Below are 21,743 nucleotides of genomic sequence, written 5' to 3' on the forward strand. Positions count from 1 at the left end.
AGTCTTGATTTTTTTAGTAAAATCCCTGCTGTCCCCCACCTTGCTTAGCTAACTGAGGTATCTTTCTTTCAATTTTCTGCTTGGAAGATAGCCTCTTCTGTCTTAAAGGCCTTTAAGAAATGCTTTTATCTTCAGGAGGATGGACTACATTCCTCATTCTAGTCTAAATGCATCATTTTCTTACATTTGATTTTTTTTTCATGAGTACAAAGAAAACCAAGTGATTCTCCCAGTTTGCTGTGATTGACAATGGTACTGTGAATTGTGAAAACCTCATGTGTATACTAATCCTGCTTGTTGTCTTTGTTTCTGCCCTTGGAGTGCATCCTGATTCTATGTGGTCACATCCCTTAGCTAAGTGACATGTAATAAAATTATCAAACAACAAACTTGAACCAAGAAGGGAGATGTCTGACACTTTAAAATCCTAGAATATGAAAGAGAATCTTCTTGTTTACTGGCAGTAACTGGAAGTTGATCTGTTCTAGTCTCCACAACCCAGAGATCTGGATCTACTTTATAAATAAAGTTCTGATTATCAGCTACATTAAAAACACTGGAAAAGCTTTATCCTTTGGGATCTTCTTTATCTAGTGTGTTTTTTGAAAGAAAACTTGAATGAAGGGCAGCTCTGCAGGATTTCCCCCTGCCCTTGCTTCCCCTCCACCCCAGACATTTATCCTTGCTTTATAATCTTATTCTTAATATTTATCATCCTGCTAGAGATGTTTTCCTAGAACTGTGCAGACAAACCCACTGCCTTTCACTCAGTATAAAGGCCAACATTATACCTATGAAGTAGGTGGTGTGGTAGTAAACTATGCCTTAAGAGAAAGTGAAGGCAAGTCAAGTACTGAAATAGAATTGTAGAATAATTTTGATTGGAAGAGACCCTTAAGATCATCGAGTCCAACCATACCTAATGCTAGCACTAAACCATATCCCTAAAAGCCTCACCTGTATGTCTTCTGAACACCTCCAGGGATGGTGCTTCACAACTGTTTCTGCAAAGAAATTTTTCCTGATACCCAATCTAAACCTCCCCTGGCACAACTTGAGGCCATTTCCTCTCATCCTGTCACTTGTTAGTTGAGATAGAAACCAACACCCTCCATGCTACAACCTCTTTTCAGGTAGTTGTAGACATTGATAAGGTCTCCCCTCAGCCTCCTTTTCTCCAGGCTGAACAGCCCCAGTCCCCTCAGCCGCTCCTCATCAGGCTTGTGCTCCAGACCCCTCAGCAGCTTCATCACCCTCCTCTGGACTCCATCCAGCACCTCAGTGTCTTTCCTGTAGTGAGGGGCCCAAAACTGAACAGAGGATTCAGGGTGCAGCCTCACCACTGCTGAGCACATGGGGAAAGTAGGGCCAGTCTCTCTTGTCTGTATAATCGAATATGCTTTTGAACACATAAGCCTTCCCTCAGGTTTTCAGTAGAAGCAAAAAACTTCAAGGCTAAATGCAGGTTTGGGAAGAGTTGGTTTGAGTTTAGTGTAAGTTCTAACTAGAGCAAAGTTGCCACTCCTCCAAAAAGAACAACCAAAAAAGTGTTCATTGGTTTATGCTGTATTTGATATGAGAATCTCCACTTACATGCAGGGCTTTGTGATTACCTGTAGTTAGAGACTTGGCATGCAGGGTGTCACCTCTGTAATGTTTGAAACAGGGTGTGTTTTATTTATACAAATACAGAAGTTTTTCCGAAAGTGATGATATCTATATTTTGATGAACATAGTGTGACACATTTTGAAATTACTATATTTTAACCCATTTTTCCTTAAAATGGCATGACAGTGAGGTGAGATTGCATGTGGCTTATTTTTCAAACACATATAATAGGATTGCAATCAAAGTGTTAAGTGTAGTAAATTTCTGAGTTCCACATTCTAAGCTGTAATGTCTTTGCTTCAGAATACTGTTTTATTAGTCCTGATGGAGTTTTGTGAATTATTATATACATTGGCACATTTTTACTCTCATGCCTCTGTGAGGAAGTTATAACTCTTACTACACTAGGATATCATAACCATAAATGCTTTCTCTTTTCTAGGTACCTTGAGTAGCTTCACAGAGCAGCTAAACAGAATTAATAGTAATACTTGACAGCAGGATTTTGTTTTGTTTTATATTTTTTGGGTGTTTCTCAAATCTGGTGCTAAAAGGGCTGTTTAAATATAAACATGAATTGTTTGTGCGTTAGTCCCAGAAGTAACAAATTCTGGTTCAACAGCAGATACCTTTCCAGTTCATCAGGGAAAGAACTTGCTTGATAGTTCATCTATTTACATAATACAGTTCTGTAAGATGAGATTGAGATGAGAACTTAAGTGGTGATAGTTCCAGTGTGAGCTTGTCTGTTTTAGTACTCCTTTGGATATGTCAGTCAGGTTAGTTTATCCAGTTCTAAGAGTATGAGGTAGATTATGCACAGTGCAGGTGTGGTGCTGTGCCAGGACACGTTTGGTTTCAGAGCATAGGCTGGTTGGTTTTGGGTGCCTCTGTGCAGCAGGCACAGACAAAGCTGAACTGGCACTCTGTGAGCAGAGCCGGTGCCAGGTGCGGAGGTCTTTGGCTGGCTCTGGGAACAGTGTGGTGCCATCGCGCAGTCAAGCCTGTTTCATGGGACTGCAGGAATGTGCCTGTGCTGGTAGGTGTGCCTGGAGATGTGCTGCACACACGTGGCAGCTCAGGTGGTGCAGACTCTGGCATCCGAGGCATTGCATTTTGCTGTTTAGCTGTGCCTGTGTTGTATGGTCAGAAACTCTTGGGAATTTCTGCAAAATAACTGTGTAAAGCATATTATACAGACCTGTCAAGCCCAGTGAGAATGCTGCTTATGAATTTGGTTTTTAGATTTAGCCCTTGTTATTTTTCTGTTTGTAGTATACTTCCAGTCTTTGAAACACTTGGAAAACAGGAAATAGTTAGGAGTTTTTGTGGCTCATTTAGGTAACAAATCTCAGTTCTTCTTTACAATCCATTTTTGGTTTTATTTTTACCAGCCAAGGAGCTGGTTAGTTTCTAGTTCAGATCCAGAGGTGATTGTATTATCTCTGATAAACTTTCCTTTTGAAATTGTTACTTCTGTTTGAACAGCCTTGATGGTTATATCTGCTCACAAGATGAGCAAAACTCAGGCATTAATAGCAAAGTTCTTGATGTCATACGTTTCATAAAGATATGTAGGTAGTCTTCTCATAAATCAGTTTATGAGCTGCTACTGTTTCGCCCCCTTAACTGTATAATTCTGTTGATTTCAACACACTGAGTGATCTTACAGTGATCTTGCTTTGTCTTCTCAGAACCATGACCTTTTCATGTACTTTTCAGACTTTTTTTGGCTTTTGATGATAATTTTTAAAGGTGGCTTTTCCTCGTAGACATATATGTAGGTTTGAGATTGCATAAAGATTTCCTGTGTATTTAAATAAATTATGTCTTGAGTTTACTTGAGCAGATACTGTCTGACTTGCCGTCTGTGGTTTGTTTCACTGGAGTCTGTCTCTGAAACTGAGAATTTCTGGAGGTTCAGATGACCACTAGTTAGTAATTGACACCAGTTTGATGTCAGCAAATGCCAGACAGGCCGCCTGATTTATGTTTTTTGTCTGTATGGATCCCTAGAAACCATTTTTCTTTCCTCCTTCTTTCTTTAAATTGTTAGCTTGATTTTCTAGAATGGAGGATGAATTTTGGAACTGTTTCCTCCCTTGTATGTACTTTAAAAGGGACAGAAGTATGCAGAGTATGGGACAAAAAACGCATCTCAACTCTGTTTACTGTAATTTAGGCACTAGTATATTACTAAACTTTTCATCCTATTATAGTTCAGGAATTAACAGAAAAAAAGACTGTATCTCACTGCTGGTGTCTTAAAGTCTTTAATGTGAATATGTACTGCAAAGGAAAAGCAAAAAGCTACTGGTGACTTTTTTTTTCATTATCCTTTGGTTTAGAACTGAGAGAACAGTTAAAAGGAGGAAGTAGCAGACTGATAAATGTGCTTCAGATTTTTTTTTTCATTTCTGATATGACTATGACATAATTCTACTTTTGACACTGTGTAATGTATTTTCAAGTAGGTGTGATCAAAAATGAAATTGGGTTGAACTATTTTACCTAATAAACTTGCAAGGTTTTGACGAGTCAGATGGATCTAAATTTGCTTCTATTATACCTCTTAAGTACTCTTTGTATTTTAGTTAAAACAGTTACAGAACTAGAAATGGTTTTTAAAAAAACCACCCTGTGAAGAGTATAAAAATCCTGTCAACAGAAGACCTTATCTCAAAAAAACCCACTGGTCTTGTAATATCCATATTTTCCTATGATTCTTACACTTGGTATTTACTGTGGAAGAAATCTTAATGAAGTTTTGAACTTTACAGGTTGCTACTCCAGGTGTTAAACAAGGACCAGTGTCACAGGCAGCACCTCAGCAGCCGGTAATAGCTGACAAGCAGGCAGGTCACGAACCTGCCTCTCCACGAAGCCTTCAGCGCTCAAGGTATTTTGAAATACTTCTCTGTGCTTTCTTCTGATTTTGCTCTGGATCTGATGTCTGTTCTGTGTGTTGCAATCTATGGGTTCTTCTTGGGCCTGTTTACTGAACATATGACTTAGCTCTGCTGCTACTGATAGGATGGAGCTCAATATCTTTGCTACAGAGCTAGTGTGGTAGATTCTCCATTTTAGGGCCACCACTCGAGTTCTATTCACAGGAGGAAAATAGAATTTGTATTTCTGCTCCATCACTCTGGAGTCAATTTTACAAGTACTTCCTTGTATTGTGATTTCTGAGTTTGGAGATTTTGTTTCTTTCTGTGCAGTTATGGGATTAAATGCTTTAACTCTCTGTGACTTGCTTAGTGTTAGATGTTTGTGGTGTCTTACTGCAGTGTAATATGATTTTTAAATTAGTAAGAACTTTTGTCTGTCAGGTGATTTTGCTGCTGTAATGAAAAACATTAAAAAATGAAGTAAGTTTCATAAATGCTTTTCCTTGGCCAGACTCTTTTGTCAACATTGCAACCTATTCAGATATTGTGTGATGTGAACATTTATCCATTGATGTACAAGGTGAGGTTAGGATCTGTATCTTTTCTGAATTTTTTCTTTTCGGAAGATCAGCTTTTCATTGTGTAGAATGCTGTGTACTTGGTCATATTGGTTTCAGGGGCTATAACCAAAGATCTCAAGACATATCAAGGATAAGAGGATTATTAGGGGCAGTCAGCATGGCTTTACTAAGGGTATGTCATGCTTGACCAACCTCATAGCCTTTTATGAGAATGTAACAAGGTGGATGGATGGATGATGGCAGAGCGGTGGATGTGGTCTACCTTGACTTCAGCAAAGCATTTGACACAGTCTCCTATAGCATCCTAGTTGCTAAGTTGAGGAGGTGTGGTCTGTACAGTAGAGCAGTGAGGTGGGTTGCAAACTGGCTTAAGGAGAGAAGCCAGAGAGTGGTAGTCAATGGTACGGAGTCTAGTTGGAGGCCAGTATATAGTGGAGTGCCTCAGGGATCAGTACTGGGGTCAATATTACTCAATATATTCATTAACGATTTAGATGAGGGAATAGAGTGCACTATCAGCAAGTTTGCTGATGACACTAAGCTGGGAGGAGTGGCTGACACGCCAGAAGGCTGTGCTGCCATCCAGCGGGACCTGGACAGGCTGGAGAGTTGGGTGGGGAATAACCTGATGAAATTTAACAAGGGAAAGTGTAGAGTCCTGCATCTGGGCAGGAACAACCCCAGGTTCCAGTATAGGCTGGGGAATGACCTATTAGAAAGCAGTGTAGAGGAAAGGGACCTGGGGGTCCTGGTGGACAACAGGATGACCATGAGCCAGCACTGTGCCCTTGTGGCCAGGAAGGCCAGTGGCATCCTGGGGTGTATTAGAAGGGGGATGGTTAGTAGATCAAGAGAGGTTCTCCTTCCCCTCTACTCCGCCCTGGTGAGACCCCATCTGGAGTATTGTGTCCAGTTCTGGCCCCCCTTATGAAGAAAGGCTGAGGGAGCTGGTTCTCTTTAGTTTGGAGAAGAGGAGGCTAAGGGGGGACCTTATTAATGTCTATAAATATATAAAAGGTGAGTGCCATGAGGATGGAGCCAGGCTCTTCTTGGTGGCAAACAATGATAGGACAAGGGGTAATGGGATCAAGCTGGAACACAAGAGGTTCCACTTAAATTTGAGAAGAAACTTCTAAATGATCTTCTGAGGCCCCTTCCAATCCCAAACATACTGTGATCCTGTGATCTGTCATAAGATCCTTTTCTGATGGAGTGAGTCATGGTCTAAAACTGTGACAGGAGGAGATTGCGGGTTGACTTTTTAAAAAGTGCATCATTGCAGTGGATTCCTGTGAATCTACAAGGTGTTGCAGTTCTTAAAAGCTGGATTTTAGAGTGGTTGGATGAAGTGTGTGATATGATATTTGAAAAGAAAAAAAAAAGACAAAAAAACCCCGAACACCAAAACTCACACCCAACAGCAAAAAACCCCAAGACTCTTTCCTTGACTGCATACCCTGAAGCTATATGGTGGTGCTTTCCAGATCATAAAATCGTGAGATCCTTTTATCTGTGCTGATGAGATTAATAACAAAGGGAACCTTTGATTACATATCATCAGTGCACTCACTTATAGATTTCCAAATCTGTGTTGGTTTTTGCTGTTTTTGTGGGGATAAGGAGATTGTTTTGTGTTTGGGTTTTTGTTTGTTTGTTTGCTCAGCAGTCCTGTCCCAGTGACTGGCTTTACTGGAGACACTGTGGTATTGGTCAGTTTGAGGGTAAAAACAGGAGCGAGTAAGAAGTTTTAGAGTCTTTAGCATTTGATATCTTACAGACACTAGATTCTAGTCTTTGGCAGTATAACATACAACTCGTTTTCCTCCATGGATAGAATAAGGACATAGTATCCCACCTTTAGTCTCTAATAGTTATGGATGGTGCTGTTTAAAATCTTTCCTGAATTACAGTACCAAAAGTAAAATTGTACTTGTCAACCAGCTAAACCTTTTTAATTTTAAGGGAACTATACCTTTTTATAAGGAGCAGTGAATTTTTGGGGAACGGCACTCAGTCACAGACCCTTTTGTCCTTTGCTTATCACCCTTTCCTCATAGGAAATCTTGACTAGTAGAGTATAGTCTTGCTCTTGGAAACATTCACCATGGCCTGGAGTCCGTGTGAAGTGATCCTAGTGGGCATTTGGACTGCTAATCCATAGCCCACCCTCCCTTTGGGTTATAGGACTTTGGCATAACCCTTGCCCGCATTGAGTTCCCTTTATGGACCTACTGGCACTCTGCAAACCATTGCTCTGCTTGCCATCAGCATTTTGCTGGAGAAGCTGAGTTTGTCCCAGGAACTGCGCTGCTTAAGCAGAGGGGTCGTGCAGGTGGCATGGTCCTGTGTTTGAGGAGGAGACGGTGCACAGATAGAGCAGAATGTGTAGGCTGATATCAAAGGTATTGTGACTTGTATCATGTGGTCATGCGTTTGTTTCTTTTGGATGTCTAAGAGATAATTCCAAAGACACACCACAGATTATGACTGCTTTAAAAATGGAAGCAAATTAGCGCTTCCATAATTAATAGTATGATCAGGTTGCTGGTATCTCTCTATTTCCAGAAAGGACTGGGAATATTTTTCCTTTACCTTTGAAAATGTAAAATTGCTGGAGAGGGAGGCATTTCCTTCCATTTTCGGTAGGCTGTAAGATTTTGTAGCTTGTAGTACTGTATTTCAGAACCATCTTCTTCTCATACAGATGGTTTTGCCTCTCTGGAAGCATTCCGTTACCTGTGGCATAGTCAATCTTTAACTCAGCCAGTAGCTAAGGCTGTGTTTGGCTTTATTGAAGCCTTTAAAAATACAGCAGTAGTTTGGAACTGTCATTGCTGCATTCATAGCTCCCCCTGCTGCTAACAGCAGTACTAGGATATTTTGTGACAATATGTTTTATTCATAATTAAACTACGACTTTGTTTTTGAGAAACCCACAGATATTATTTGTTTTCCTGAAGTGTTTGTGATATGTTAGAGTGATTTTTTTAATTTTTTTTTTTTGACTGATGAAGTAGGAGCCAGTGAAGCCAGGTTGGTAAATGGAGAGAAGGCAAGTCATAGGGGAACTTCACTCCTATTAGAACTAACAAGTAAATAAGCATTGAAGGTGATGCCTCAATTCTACTTAGTTAACACATGTAGCCTTGCTCAGTGTTACCAGTATGCAGATGCTGTGTGAATACATAGAAACAGAATAATTCAGGTTGGAAGGGACTTCTAATTGTGATCTAGTTTAAGTCCCAACTCAAAGTAGGACTGGTAAGTTTGAATTGCTAAGGGTGTTGTTTAGGTGTGGGGTTTTTTTTTTATATGTCTGAGCATCTTCTTCTAATGTTAGACTACCTGGACAGTGAAATTTTTTTTGCTTATGCCTAATTAGAACTTCCCATATTTCAACTGGTGTCTCTGCCTCTTGTCCTATCAGTGTGCATCTCTGAAAGAGCCTGGCTCTCTGCTCTCCCCATAGCTAGTTAAGAAGAGTAAGAACCACCTTCAACCCCCTTCCTTAGCCTTCTCTTTTCCAGACTGAACTTTTGGCTTCTCCTGACACAGCATTTGCTTCAGCCCCCTCGTTATCCGTGTGGTCCTCTGCTGGATTCCTTTGCTGTGGCAGTCCTAATTTTTGGCTGGTTTTGGGCTCCCCACTACACAGTGTTCCAGGTGCTGTGGATCTCATAAGCTCTGAAGAGAGGGGAGGAATTGCTTTCTTCAGCCACACTCTTGCTAACACAGCCCAGTGTGTACTTGGCCTGCTTTGCCACAGGAATACATTGCTGACCCGTGTTTTAACTTGTCCACCAGGATCCTCAGGTCCTTTTCTGCAAAGCTTCTTTGTACACACTCACCCTGTGCTGTTCTGTGGGGTTGGGTCTGTTCCAGTACTGTTGCACAGGGTTATTCCACCCCCAGTGCAGGACTTAGCATTTGCCTTTTTTTAACTTGGTTTCTGCCTGCCCGTTCAAGTCTTTCTGAATAACATCCTACCTTCCAGCGTATTGACTGCTCCCCCCAAGTAGGTGTCATCTCTAAATTCACTGAAGGTGCATTGTGGGCCACAATCCAAGTTTTTTAATAAAAGTTAAACAGTATTGGCCCCAGTATTAATCAGTGAAGCTCAGCACTAGTCACTGGCTTTTAATTGGTCTTTTGTACTGCTGGCTGTAACCTTTGAGTCCAGCAGTTCTGTCTCTTACCCACCTTACACATGAAATACGGACTGGAGAAGTGAACAGTTCATCTGTAAGAATATTATGGGAGATGATGTTGCAGGCCTTGCTGCAGTCAAAGTAAACAACATTGCTGCTTTCCCCTTATTCTCTGAGCTGGTCATCTAATCACAGAAGTTGGGGAGGTTAGGTCAGGCATAATTTACCTGTGGTAAATATGTGCTAGGTCTTTTATTTTGCCTTGTAGTCTTCCATGTAGCTAGAACCCCTCCCAGGAGCACTTGCTCTATAACTTCCCCAGGGATTAAGGTCAACTGGCCAGCTGGTTGACCAGGTGGTCCTCCTTGTGCTTCTAGAAGATTGCTTTAATGTTTGCTTTTTTTCCCCTGCTCACTATGCTGCTGCAAGGTGATGCAGCATCTGATTTACACTGGCCAGCTCCTGATGACCCTTGGGTGTGTGCCCTCTGGTTGTGTGGACACATGTCCAGTTGGGTTAACTGCTCTAACTTCTTCCTCTGCTGTAGATAATACTTCTCTTGCACTGACTGCTGATGTGCTTGAGCATGTGGGAGGCCTGATGGTGGACGATACCCGGAATAGCCCAGGCAAAAAATCTTGCCGAGTGTTCTGGCCTTTTTCATGTCCTTTTTCTCTAGATCCCTTTGCCATGTAGAGGAACAACCCACTTGTTCATTAATCTTTTGTTTACTTCTGATGTACAGCCCTTGTTGCCCTTCACATTCTTGGCTATTTTCAACTCCAGCTTCAGAATCCAAATGCCACTTTTTCCTAAGCAACTGAACGTTTCTACAGTTAAGCGTTTGCACTTGTAAGTGGTTTTGAAGTAGTTGAGCCAATCCTGAGGAGACTACAGAGCACAAACCTCAAATAATACTTCCCCCCCAGTTACATCATCTATTCCCTTTTACAATTTCCGCTGCCTGAAATAAAATTCTTTCTGCATATTTTTTTTTATATATATTCTAAGGTTTTAAACAACTTTGAGGGTACCAAAAAGAATGAGGTTAAAGCCTTTGATGTTGCAGAATAGTGTGCTCTACCTAATTTGTTGGCTGTTTGGAAACCTGTTCTAATTCTTTGCAAGTATGAGTGATTAAGATAAATGGCTGGGCATTGGACTGCAAGGATAGTTTCATCGTGCTAGTATGTTTTCAGTCCTCAAGGGCTTAAGTAAGGTGATGAATTAAGATTCCTCTCAAATTTGTTTTTTCTTCATATTACTTTATATCACTCGCAGGCAAGTAGTAAGAAAGTTTTAAGAAACAGACTGAAATTATCGCCTGTGTTGAAAAGCTGCTGCCAATGAGAGAGTGATTGTAAACATAATCTTATGAGTAATGGTAGGTACTTAAATAATTAGTACTACTATTTCTCAGTATGTGTAGTGCCAAAGAATATTGTAACTGTGAGGTACCATCACTGCTATGGTGCTAGTGATGTTCTTTTGTCCTGCTCAGGGTTACTGCTTCCTTCCTCTACTGTTAAAGGGTGGAGAGGACAGAGCAGACTGTTTCATCCTGATCTGTCCATGTTCATCTGCTGTAACTAGTGCTGCTCCCACCTTCTCCTTGCAAAATAGAAGAACGGAGCCCCTTTCAGTGAGTGTGTGTGGGGTGGAGATTGAATGAATGCTGGGAAGGGGAAGTAAGAGCATAGAGGCCTTGTTTTTGCAAGGGATGGGGGAGCAGAAAAGGGCATGTGCTGAAACATCAGCTTCTGAGGTTGCCCACCATGGGTTATAGACCCCTCCCAGTACAAGTTCTAGCTTCCTAGAAGATGAGATCACCTGGACAGCAGTGCTTGCAAGGAGGAGAGAGCCCCCCACATTCTGATCCTTTGTTTGATAACAATGATATACCAAATAGCAGTGTTGATAATGGTGAAAGTCGCAGTGGCATTGCCTATGGCTGATAATACAGAAGTTGAAGAACGGTGGTGAACTCTTACAAGTAGAACTGTGTTGCTGCAGCTCTGGTAGCTGTGTAGGTTGTTGTTGGATCCATACAATACGAGAGTGTGGTGTTCATGCTGGCCCTGACACCTGGGCTTCTGAATACATGGAAAAGTAAATTTAAGTATCTGATTTTTACATATTTTGGGGCAACTTCTGTAGCTTGTTGGGCTTGATGTTAGGTGTTAAGGTTATCAAACGTAGCTTTATTGAGAGAAGTGATACAAGTGAAACAAAGAAACCCTGCTGCTTTACCTAGAGAGCTTACCGTCCAAATGTAAGGTGGAGGATGAGTATTTGCAAATTGTGAGTACAAGAGTCTTTGTGAACTAGTCAGTCATATTGGAGCAATTTACCAAATATTGGACCAGTTTACCAAAGATTTGCCTAAATGTTACCCACCTGTTTTAGGCATTGCAGCAGGAATAGGCTTTTGTAAAGAGATGGTATTCTTAAGAAGGCCCTTCCTGTACATGAGGAACGTTGTGAGGTAGAGAGGAAAAATGTCTTGTAAAGCAAAGTGAGAGGGTAATTATTAGAGGAATGCAGTTTAAAACAAACAAAACACAAAAACCCCATGTTGCAATGGCTAGAATACTTGGTAGATAACATAATCTTGGGCACTGTGAATGGCAGAAGACTGCTATTTTGAGATCAACATGAGAGCTTTTTGGGAAGAAATAGAAAAGTTTTTGACCAAGACTTAGATTTGCAAAGTAGAATTGGAAAAGCTGTGTATCGGTGTAGTGTTCAGATAATGTAAATGTGTTTGCCTTGCATATCGAGATCTGAAAGAGGGCAGTGAAAGGCTTTGTCCAAGGCACAGTTTTTGATTCTTCTTACAGTACACATATCAGGTGAACATGTCTCCATGCATCTGTTCTCCAGCTACAGGTTACCACGTCAACGAGAAAAACAGCGGTGTGAATGTGTTCCAGTAAAGCAGTCAGGGTGGTAGCTACAAACATACTGCTCCTGTGGTGCTTCTGTTCTCTTGAATGCTTTAAGTAGGGATGTACAGTATCACAAAGTCACCTAGGTGTTTGTGTTCTGGCATTAGAAAATGATTACATTCCTCATATGGCTCTATTTTTAGATCAGGACATCAGGCTTTGTACTTAATGAGTATTAGGTGACTTGCCTGTATTCTGTTGAATAAACCTGCTTGGTTGCATCTGGTACATCATTATTGAAAATCAGGTTTACAGCTTGTTGAAGGAAAAACATACATGTATATATTCCATAGACATAGCTTACAGCGCTGGAGTAGCTATTAAAGTTAAAAAATAATCAAAAAAACCCCAACAAAACAAAAACCCACCAAAACCATTATATTGTAGCACTCAAACAGCTCCCATACAAGTAAGAGGTTTCTGGAAGAGTGGCATGTTTGGTCTACCAGGAGTATTCACTTGTGGTTTAAAGGCTTTATGTATTTTGGTGGCTGGAAACAATGAATTTGATGTGTTTATTTTTCTTTTGGTTTACATATGTTTTTAAATGCCTTTTTTTTTTTTTTTTTTTTTTTTTAATTCTTCTAGTAGTCAAAGAAGCCCATCACCAGGTCCAAATCATACCTCTAGCACTAGTGCATCAAATTCAACACCTGCACCGCAGAATACATCTGTACGACCCACTTGTTCATTAACACCTACGCTAGCAGCACACTTTAATGAAAATCTTATAAAGCATGTTCAAGGCTGGCCTGCAGATCATGCAGAAAAGCAGGTGAGTACACCTGTGCTTTGCTTCCCGTGAGGGTGCAAAACATACAGCTTAAAATCTGGTTTTCTTACGCAGATTGCTTTTTCTAGGAATTAAAAGTATTTAAAAAAATACCCATTTAGCACTTTGAGTATTTTCAGTCTCACTTAAAGTACCAGTGCTTTTGAAATTCTCTCAGATTAATAGCTATCCTCATAACTCCTACTGCCAAAGTCTTGTTGAAATTTACAAAAAAAAATAAATTTCAACAGATTTTTGTAATAACGATGTTTTTGTTATGTGGAAAATGTTATGAATTAGGTGATGGAGTTAAAGTATTTGAGACTGCTCCACAGTTAGCTCTACGCAGTGAAAAAGGATCTCTGCCTTGTTTGTTGTACCCAGTTTTTAAGATGATGTAGAGGGCTCGGACTGAATTTGCCCTGTTTCTACATAATTGGAAATCCAGTTGAATTGCCATCCAGATTTTATAACTAACTGCATGAAACCTATCCTGTTGTGGTAATACAGGAAAACTAGATGCATGTCAGCTGCTTGGAATGTATTACTCAAAGGAACCACGTCAGTTGAGTCTAACACTAACTCCATCCCAGCCAGACCCAGTACAGCAGGGAATAACATTGCTAAACAGTAATACTACAGGGAAAGATTTATTTGAAACAATAATTTTTTTCCAGTGTGCCACTTGCAAGAAGTCCTTTTTCGTAATCGCAGCCTGATACACAGGACCTCAGAGTAGTTATGCTTGTCTCCTTGATGCTGTTGAGGAGTCTTAGGGAGCTGTACATCCAGTTCAGTGAAAAGACTTTAAGAAATGCAGGAATTTGGGATAGGTCATGCCTTCTACATTTACATTTGTGCTTGTCTCCACCTGACCAAGTAGGGATATTAAAATATCTCTAATAAAATTATAAGGTTTGTTTGGAAGAGAACACCTGAAAAGGGTTGCAAAGTTTTTTTTGTGTAGCCGGAAAGAAGGTGGCATTCAATTATTTTTGTCACCAAGGCTTAATTTAGATGGGAAATATAAGTCTGCCATTGAAATAGTAGATGGAGACAATCAGCTACTTTGGAAACTTGAAGCCCTGTCATGTACTATCTTTTCAAGATGGTTTGGTAGACATTGGTTAGGATCAAGGAAATCTCAGTCATCCCTGCCTTAATATGGGCCTGCATTAGAAGACCTCTTGGCAGCCAGTGTTGTTCATTTCTGTTTCTAGACAGACTTTTGTAGAGAATTTAATGTACTTCTGATGTAGTATTCACTTTTGAAGTTAGAGAGCTTTGCTGTTTCAAGACATGCTTGTCCAGCAATCCTCTGGCTACAGCCAGTTGTTTCCGATGCACGACTCAAAATCCTAACCTTTATGTGTAACTGTTGCAGGCATCAAGATTACGAGAGGAAGCCCATAACATGGGAAGTGTCCATATGTCAGAAATTTGTACTGAATTAAAGAATTTAAGATCTTTAGTTCGAGTATGTGAAATTCAAGCAACTTTGCGTGAGCAAAGGTAAGTGTCTGTTCTGTGTTTATTTTCGAAATGGTCATTTTCAAGGTGGTGTTAGAATTCCTGTTCTGGCATTGTTTTGTGTGAGCTATATTTACTGATGACTTCATGCCAATACTTGCCAGGTTTGTGAGTTGTCTTCCCTGTGTACTTTCTACCTCTTCCCTACACAGATACCTTTTGGTCTCCAGTGAATAGAACCAGATACACAACTTCTCTGTTTTCACTTGGACAGAAAAGAAATACGTTTCTAGATACATTAGTCCATTAGGAAAAACTGATTAACTCTCAGTAGTTTAGCATACTTCTAAAATATCTGTCCATACATGATGCATAGATCACATAGGTACACATTTATACAGTTTATGCTGGTCTTAAACATCTACAGTTTGCATGAGACATTTGTTAGGTCTAAAGCCAGAACAATTTTGAAGAGGTCTTGTTGATATCACAAGCTAAGGAATAGGTAATGTTTGTTACTTAGGTAGTCTGAGAAGATATTGGGGTTCTTTACTGAGACACGGATTATAGTAAAGTAGACTTCTGCTGCTTCGGTCAGCAAAACACAGCCACATTGTTCAAGACTCCTGTGCAAGATTTAAAAGTTTAGTCATACATTATATGCTGAAACTTTTCACGTGTAGTGAAATGCTCTTCCCTGTTGGCAGTTAGTAGAACTCCTTGTAGTCAGAAGTAGGCTATAGTATATTTGTAAGTCTTTCCTAATACAGAATCTAATGTCCATTCTTTCTGAAATCTTATTTCATAACTTCATTATATAACCTATAGTTTCTGTAGAATATTTAATGAACTACTTGCTTTCTTACAGATGAAATAAAACCTCCTAAGGCTTCATTTCGGTCTCTGGGTGCACATTTGATCTGAAATAACATGTCACATGTCATTGTTCAGCTCACTAAATAGCACTTCGTTCCTTGTACGCTGTGTATCGTTAAGCTGTCATTGGATAATGATTATTATGACTTGGTATCTATGATAACATGTATCTCTTATTTTTGCTGCAATCCCAAAGATGTGGAATATATGGCATAAGTAACAAGTTGGTGGGGGAAACTTTTGCAAAGGGTGGAATTATCAAAGCCAGTATGTTTGAATAATGATATTATTTCTATACTTTTAAAATACTTTTTAAGATTCATTGTAAGAGGGAACTTTATCTCTGGGCAAAGCAAGTATATTATTTAAACCATAACTGACAGCATGTGGAAAGGCACTTTCCTTGTTTCATACGCCTGCACTACTTAAGTTTAATGCTTTTTTCAGCATGTCTATCCTAATAGTTTTTCCACCTACTTTTCAGTAGAAAATTTACTGAATTGGGCACATACTTGAAAAGTGTTCTACAAAAGTCTCTTGAAGTGATGCATTTTCCACATCTATTAAAGGTGCTTCAGACTTTATAGAATGTTTATATGAAACTTAACTTTCCTTGAATATTTTCTTTATTTATTCACATACTTGCATTATATTTCAGCATCATGAAAAGTTGTTACAAAATATTCCTTAAAGTCTGGGAAACAACATGGAAACCAAATGGTCATTAATCACAACAGTAGTTTATATCAATTCAGTAGAAAAAGGAAAACTTGATAAGAGAATTGCTAGCAATGTAATTCATTTATAAGCCAGATGTAGTTAGCAGCTTTTTTCCCTGTAGGTGTCTTTTAATGATGAGATGTTTTGAGATTGGAGCTTACCATAGCTAGAGACTGCCTGTAGAGTAAACTGTTACTGTACCAGCCACAGAGCCAAATACTAGAAAGTAAGTGTTGCACCTAGGAGAAAACTTCCTTGTTTGAAAAATATGTATGAGTGCTTTGGGTTGTTGTACAGGCTGGAGAACTGCATGATGCATCAGAATATTTAGTTATTTGGCATACTCTACTAGTGCCCAGCTTTTTCTAGGAGTTAAATTCAAGTGAAGAGCAGGCTTAAATATAACTGTGAATCTGTCAAAATGAAATACAGCAACTTGATTTTTCTGAACTAAGTAATCAAATACTGTAGGTCTCCATGCATCTGCGTTCAGTGCTCATAGGTGATTGAACAGGTTGGGCATTCATTTAAAATATTTGAAGTATATAGATAGATCTAAGGAGTTTGGCATCATTTGCTGAGATTGTAGAAGTACTTGTGTAGATATTAATTTCTGTATAATGGAAATGTTTATACTAATTTAATTCTTTTCTCTTGCAGGATACTATTTTTGAGACAACAAATTAAAGAACTTGAAAAGCTAAAGAATCAGAATTCCTTCATGGTGTGAAAAGTTGTAAACAATTGCACATGGTTTTGAGTACAGGAACTATTAAACTGATGCCCAGTCTTAACACTTTTGAGCTGCATTTGAGTAGACTTTGGACCGTTGAGCTGGGCAGAAAAAAAGTTGACATGGGGAAGGGGACAGGAGGGAGTCAAATTCAGGGGAAAGATACAAGAATGATTTGTAAAACCCTTGAAATGTAGATTTCTTGTAGATGTATTCTTCACGTTGTAAATATGTTTTGTAGAGTGAAGCCATGGGAAGCCATGTGTATCAGAGCTTAGACATCCAAAACTAATCAATGCTGAGGTGGCTAAATACCTAGCCTTTTACATGTAAACCTGTCTGCAAAATTAGCTTTCTTTTTTTTTGTTTTTCTTTTTTTTGTTTTTCTTTTTTTTTTTTTTAGTTAATTTATCATTCAGAAATCTTGCGTTTCCTAAAATTCAATGCAAGCGCCAGGCGATCTGTGTCTAAGGCTGCAACAATTTGGGTAATGTACAAAATATCGTGAAACAACTGTTTCCACACTTGCACCGAATCAAGAGCAGTGCTTCTCCATTTCTGTATACAGAGAAATGTTTTTCATTTTCTGTGTTCCATTCCCCTGTGAAATCCTAAATCTGATTTTATCAGTTTTTTAATGCTTCTGATTTTCTCTTTTCTTAAGGCACTGTTGCTATGGCACTTTTTCTATAATCTTTTCATTCCTGTGTACAGTAGCTTAAAATTGCAGTGATTGAGCATAACCCACTTGTTTGTATAAATTATTGAAACGTATTTCCATTTGCACCCTGTAAGAATGGACTTATAGTACTGCTGGGCATGTGTGCTGAAAGTACATTACTTGCTCAAATATAAGGAAATAGCCCAATGAACATGTTAACATGGTTGTGGGAGGGGAAAGAGGAAAAAAAAAAAGCTAGTCAGATGTGAATTGTATCTGTTGTAATAAACATGTTAAAACAAAGAAACACTGGTTTTCATTTCCTTTGGTCAACACATTAAAATTTGGTCTGTTTGGGGACTCTTTATTAGAACTGTTCTTGTTGAACATTTTTGTACTTAAATAATTCCTCAAGGGAGGTCTTGTTTAAAACTTGTAAACAGGAAAATGTGTATAAAATATTTAATGAAATATAAAATTCAACAAGAATGATTTAAGACACCTCCCCAACAGTTGTCATATGTTAACTCCTGGTTTACCTGTCTTGATATTATGACATTTCATTTTGAAGGATGTTTGTGTTGTAGCTAACTGTTTAAGTCTGGTGCTGGCTGCTGTTCTTAACCATCACAAAACGCTGAATTTGTGTAATTGGGGCAACCCACCATTTGAAAATGGTGGCAAAGCTCAGCTTTGTATATTGTTTCCTAAAGTATATTAAAAATAAAAAAGAAACTATTGCTACTACAAAATAAACGTGACTTTTTCTTTGCTTAAAACCAACAAAAATAGTGATGGCAGTACTAGCTTAATATTTGCAGAGGTGTATATGTTACTGTAGCCTGTTAAGAAAGATTGTAGGTGATGGATTGAAAAAAACGAACTTAATGATAAAGGTGATGCTACATGTTTTGTTCCTACAAAATACTGTCTTTCAGCACCAGAAACATTACTTGATTTTGCCTTGTCTCGTGTTGAGTGGGCTCAGACTGATTTTTAAACGCAATTTTTAGTAAGTGGAAGCTGAATGCTCTGTCCTAACAAATGGAACAAGTGGAAATAACTAACAGCAACAAAACAAAACATAAATCAGGATGGATTAATTTGTAATTGTTGCTTACTTTTCAACCCAGAATGTGATGTTGTGTTTCATATAATGCAAATGTTTGGTTTTGCGCATAAACTGGTAATAGAATAATCTTGAATGAGTTAATTGTAACAGACATGATGTCTGCATTTTTAGAGACCCAAGACCAAATGACAGAAGGTTTCCTGAGACTCACATCTGCCAAACATCCCATTTCTTGTAGTGCTCATGGGCCTGGGGTTGCCCAAGTGTAGGGCGACAGCATGTGAAACGGCTGGTCCTACGGTGATCTTTGGCCACTGCTTGTCCTTAGTTCAGGTATTTTGCTGTTTCGTTACTTGACGAGACGTAGATGGCTTCTGTCTCGGTAGGTATGCTGAGCCTGTTTTCCACCAGCTTATTTAGTTCCCGTTTTTGGTTCCTGTACTGCCCTTTATAACATCCTGTATCAATGAGCTTCACAAGCTAATTTTGTTCTGCGAAAATGATTTTGAATTATTTTTTTAAACCCCTGGTTTGAATTAATTTGCATATATGCTTAGCTGCTGTCTGTTCATCTTATTATTCATTGTTTTACAGAAGAGTCTGTCTTCTAGCCTAAAGAATACTGGTCTATCACATGAAAACTTGCAAAATGTTTGAATGGTCAAAGATAATTTGGGAGTAACAAGGATTAACATGCTACTTTAACCTCTTATAAGTAAGTGCATGCATATACATATATCCCATGGAGACTGTCTGTTGAGTGGGGACAGCTTGCCAGACTTTAACTAGCATTAGCCAGATTGGGCAAGAGGATTGCAGGCACTGCTCTGAAGCGGACACTAACCAAATGGCAGGGTGTGGATTAATGTCCTTCAAAATGGCTTCACTACAAGACAAATGCAATTTTGGCCGTACTGTGTGATCTGGAGTCCACATGAGAAACTGACCCTTTGTGTATTGCTTGAAGGGAGGGGCGGGAAGCAACAAGATTTTTCTCCCTCCTACCAAATCTCTTATCTGAAGCTGGACAACAAAGAAATGGGCAGGTGCACTGAGACCTGTCACTAGGTTACCAGCTTATGGTTTATTATCTGTCCTGAAGCTAGTGCTGTCCTTCCAAATGTAGTTGATGATATATAATGAAAGGGGCTTTATTGGATCATTCTATGCCTGCAGTTCCAATAAAGTGAATTTCTTCTGAGGCAAATCTTGTTTTCTTCCTCAGCAGGTATTCAGAAAGTGTGTGGAGTTGTAGGATGTTTTTTCCATGTTAATTACTTGATATGGGTGGTCAAGGAATAGTGATGAGAAGCTGATGAAAGGCCTGTTGTTGCGTATGTTGCTCTTGGTTTTCCTGTTACACATTTGCTAAGCAACTATTTCATGTGTTAGAGAAACAGTCTTTAGAGTTACTGAAGAGATTGACTCACACTGCGAACAGTGCTGGTGGGACAGTATTTTACCATCTGTGGTGGCATGCTCAAGGAGCTCCAGCAGGAGGACTTAATAGAATTATAAAACCACTTGACTGATCCAAGGGAATCCCATGTTTGATGCTTTTACAATTACACCTTGGGTTTTTTTTTTTAATTTTAAGGCCCTCTGTCTTTGAAGGTCTCTATTTTTTGTCACTGGCTTTGATCCTAAGATGCTGTGGTCAACTGCTCAGGCTCATCTCTTGCAGTGATGTAGTGTCTCCTTTTCAGGCTTGTTTTATTAATCGTATCTCCTTTGGTAGGCGTGTTTTATCTTTTGGTTGACACAGGTGCTGTCTTCACTGTTGTAGCTAAAAACATCCTCAGAAAGGGTATGTAATTGAGAGGAGAGAATTAAGAACTTCTCTTTGTTTTGGAGTAGCCTCAATTGCAGGAGTATCCCCAAAGATACATGAATACAGGGTAGATACGCCATATCTCCTGAGTCTGTAGGTCAAAGATGATCATGTTTACTGTCACCCTTTCATTCTACTGTCACCTTGCCTAGGATGACATCCTGAGGACTTAGCGGAGCAGGGTCCTTTGTTGCTGTGAGTTTGGCTGCAGTGTCAATGTTGCATGTTCTGCTCAAGGAAGGAGCGATGTGCCCTAGGTGTCACTGTCACAGTGCCTTGTGGGTACTTGTGAGTCAGCCTTGCAGAAGGGGTGGTCACCTACAACCCTATATTAACATTTGACTACTGTATATATACTTAAATTTCAAGTCCATTCTTGGAATTAGGAACTGGTTGGTTTTGTGAATATGTCATGAATATATTCCTGGAATAATGTTCTGTTCTCACCCAAACACAATCTCTCTTACAGATACAAGATAATAATGAGGTAATTATGGATGTTTTAAAAATGCTGCCTTGACTTTTGAAAGTTTACTGAAGAGGAATATTCTGAGCTAAGGTGCCATTTTATTGAGATTAGCACTGCTCTTCTGCCCATAATTACTGATTAATAACGTGGAGGTTTCTTTTGGTTTGGTTTTCTTATTTACTTTTTATTATTTTATAAGAATCAGAGCTTTTGATGTAGGGGGATTTGTTTTTTTCTTTTCCCAGCCTGACTTCTTTGGCAGTTGTTTTCTTTTGGAGTTGGTTAAGCGGAAGCTTTCATTTACAACCAAGATCCGTATATATGTTGACTTCTTTTGCAAATAAAATCATTTTCAGCTGTGATGCAGTTTTGCATTCCAGTTACACATCACTCTTTTCAAATACCTGTTAAGTTCCTCTGTCTTCCTTCTCTCTGGTCTCCTACAACAGGCGTTTGGAAAGACTGAGTCTTCCATAGCTGTAGGCGCCAGTTCTATTCTAACCTTCCTGGACGGCGTGTTGCTGCTGCTCTACTGATTTGGCTGGAATTGTTCCTAGAAGCAGCTCCTTGCTGCAGATTTCTGTGCTGCCCAACCATGGCTTCTTGTTTGAAGATCTTAGGTGAGGGAAAGGCCTGATGTGGACTTGCTAGCAGTTAGGGCTCCAGCTAGCTGAGGATCTGGAAGTCATGAAGTACTTTTCTCCTCCCTGGTAAGAACACTAACCCAGCTGATCTAGGATGTTCTAGAGAATGAGCTGCTGGGTTTTGTGTCCCAGGGGAACTAGTAACATCCTGGCAAGTCTTGTTGCATTCCAGACAGGTCATGCATGGAGCTGCTGGGTCGCATGGCAGCTGTGCTACAGGGCTCCATAGAGCAGGCTTTGCACGCCAGGTTTGCAAACATGGCTTGAAAAACCTTTTCTTCCCAGCAGTTATTCAATACATGTGACAGTATTTTGTCA

At 39.5% G+C, this 21,743-nt stretch overlaps 1 protein-coding gene across 7 annotated transcripts in view; it reads left to right on the forward strand.

Annotated features, from left to right (window-relative positions):
• The window catches only part of WAC (WW domain containing adaptor with coiled-coil), a 61,932-nt gene extending 43,783 nt beyond the window's left edge, over positions 1 to 18,149 (forward strand). For 6 of the 7 annotated variants that reach the window (XM_080340309.1, XM_080340308.1, XM_080340310.1 and 3 more), the window contains 4 exons: positions 4,390 to 4,508; positions 12,766 to 12,952; positions 14,334 to 14,461; positions 16,676 to 18,149. In XM_080340309.1, coding sequence (XP_080196435.1) covers positions 4,390 to 4,508; positions 12,766 to 12,952; positions 14,334 to 14,461; positions 16,676 to 16,745 — 504 coding nt within the window. In that variant the 3' untranslated portion in view covers positions 16,746 to 18,149. Of the gene's footprint in view, positions 1 to 4,389; positions 4,509 to 10,510; positions 10,614 to 12,765; positions 12,953 to 14,333; positions 14,462 to 16,675 lie in introns of those variants that run through there. The other variant, XR_013921876.1, reaches the window with a different exon arrangement.
• Positions 18,150 to 21,743: the final 3,594 nt, after the last annotated feature.

This window comes from Nesoenas mayeri (genome assembly GCF_963082525.1).
Source record: "Nesoenas mayeri genome assembly, chromosome: 2".
Taxonomy (NCBI): Eukaryota; Metazoa; Chordata; class Aves; order Columbiformes; family Columbidae; genus Nesoenas; species Nesoenas mayeri.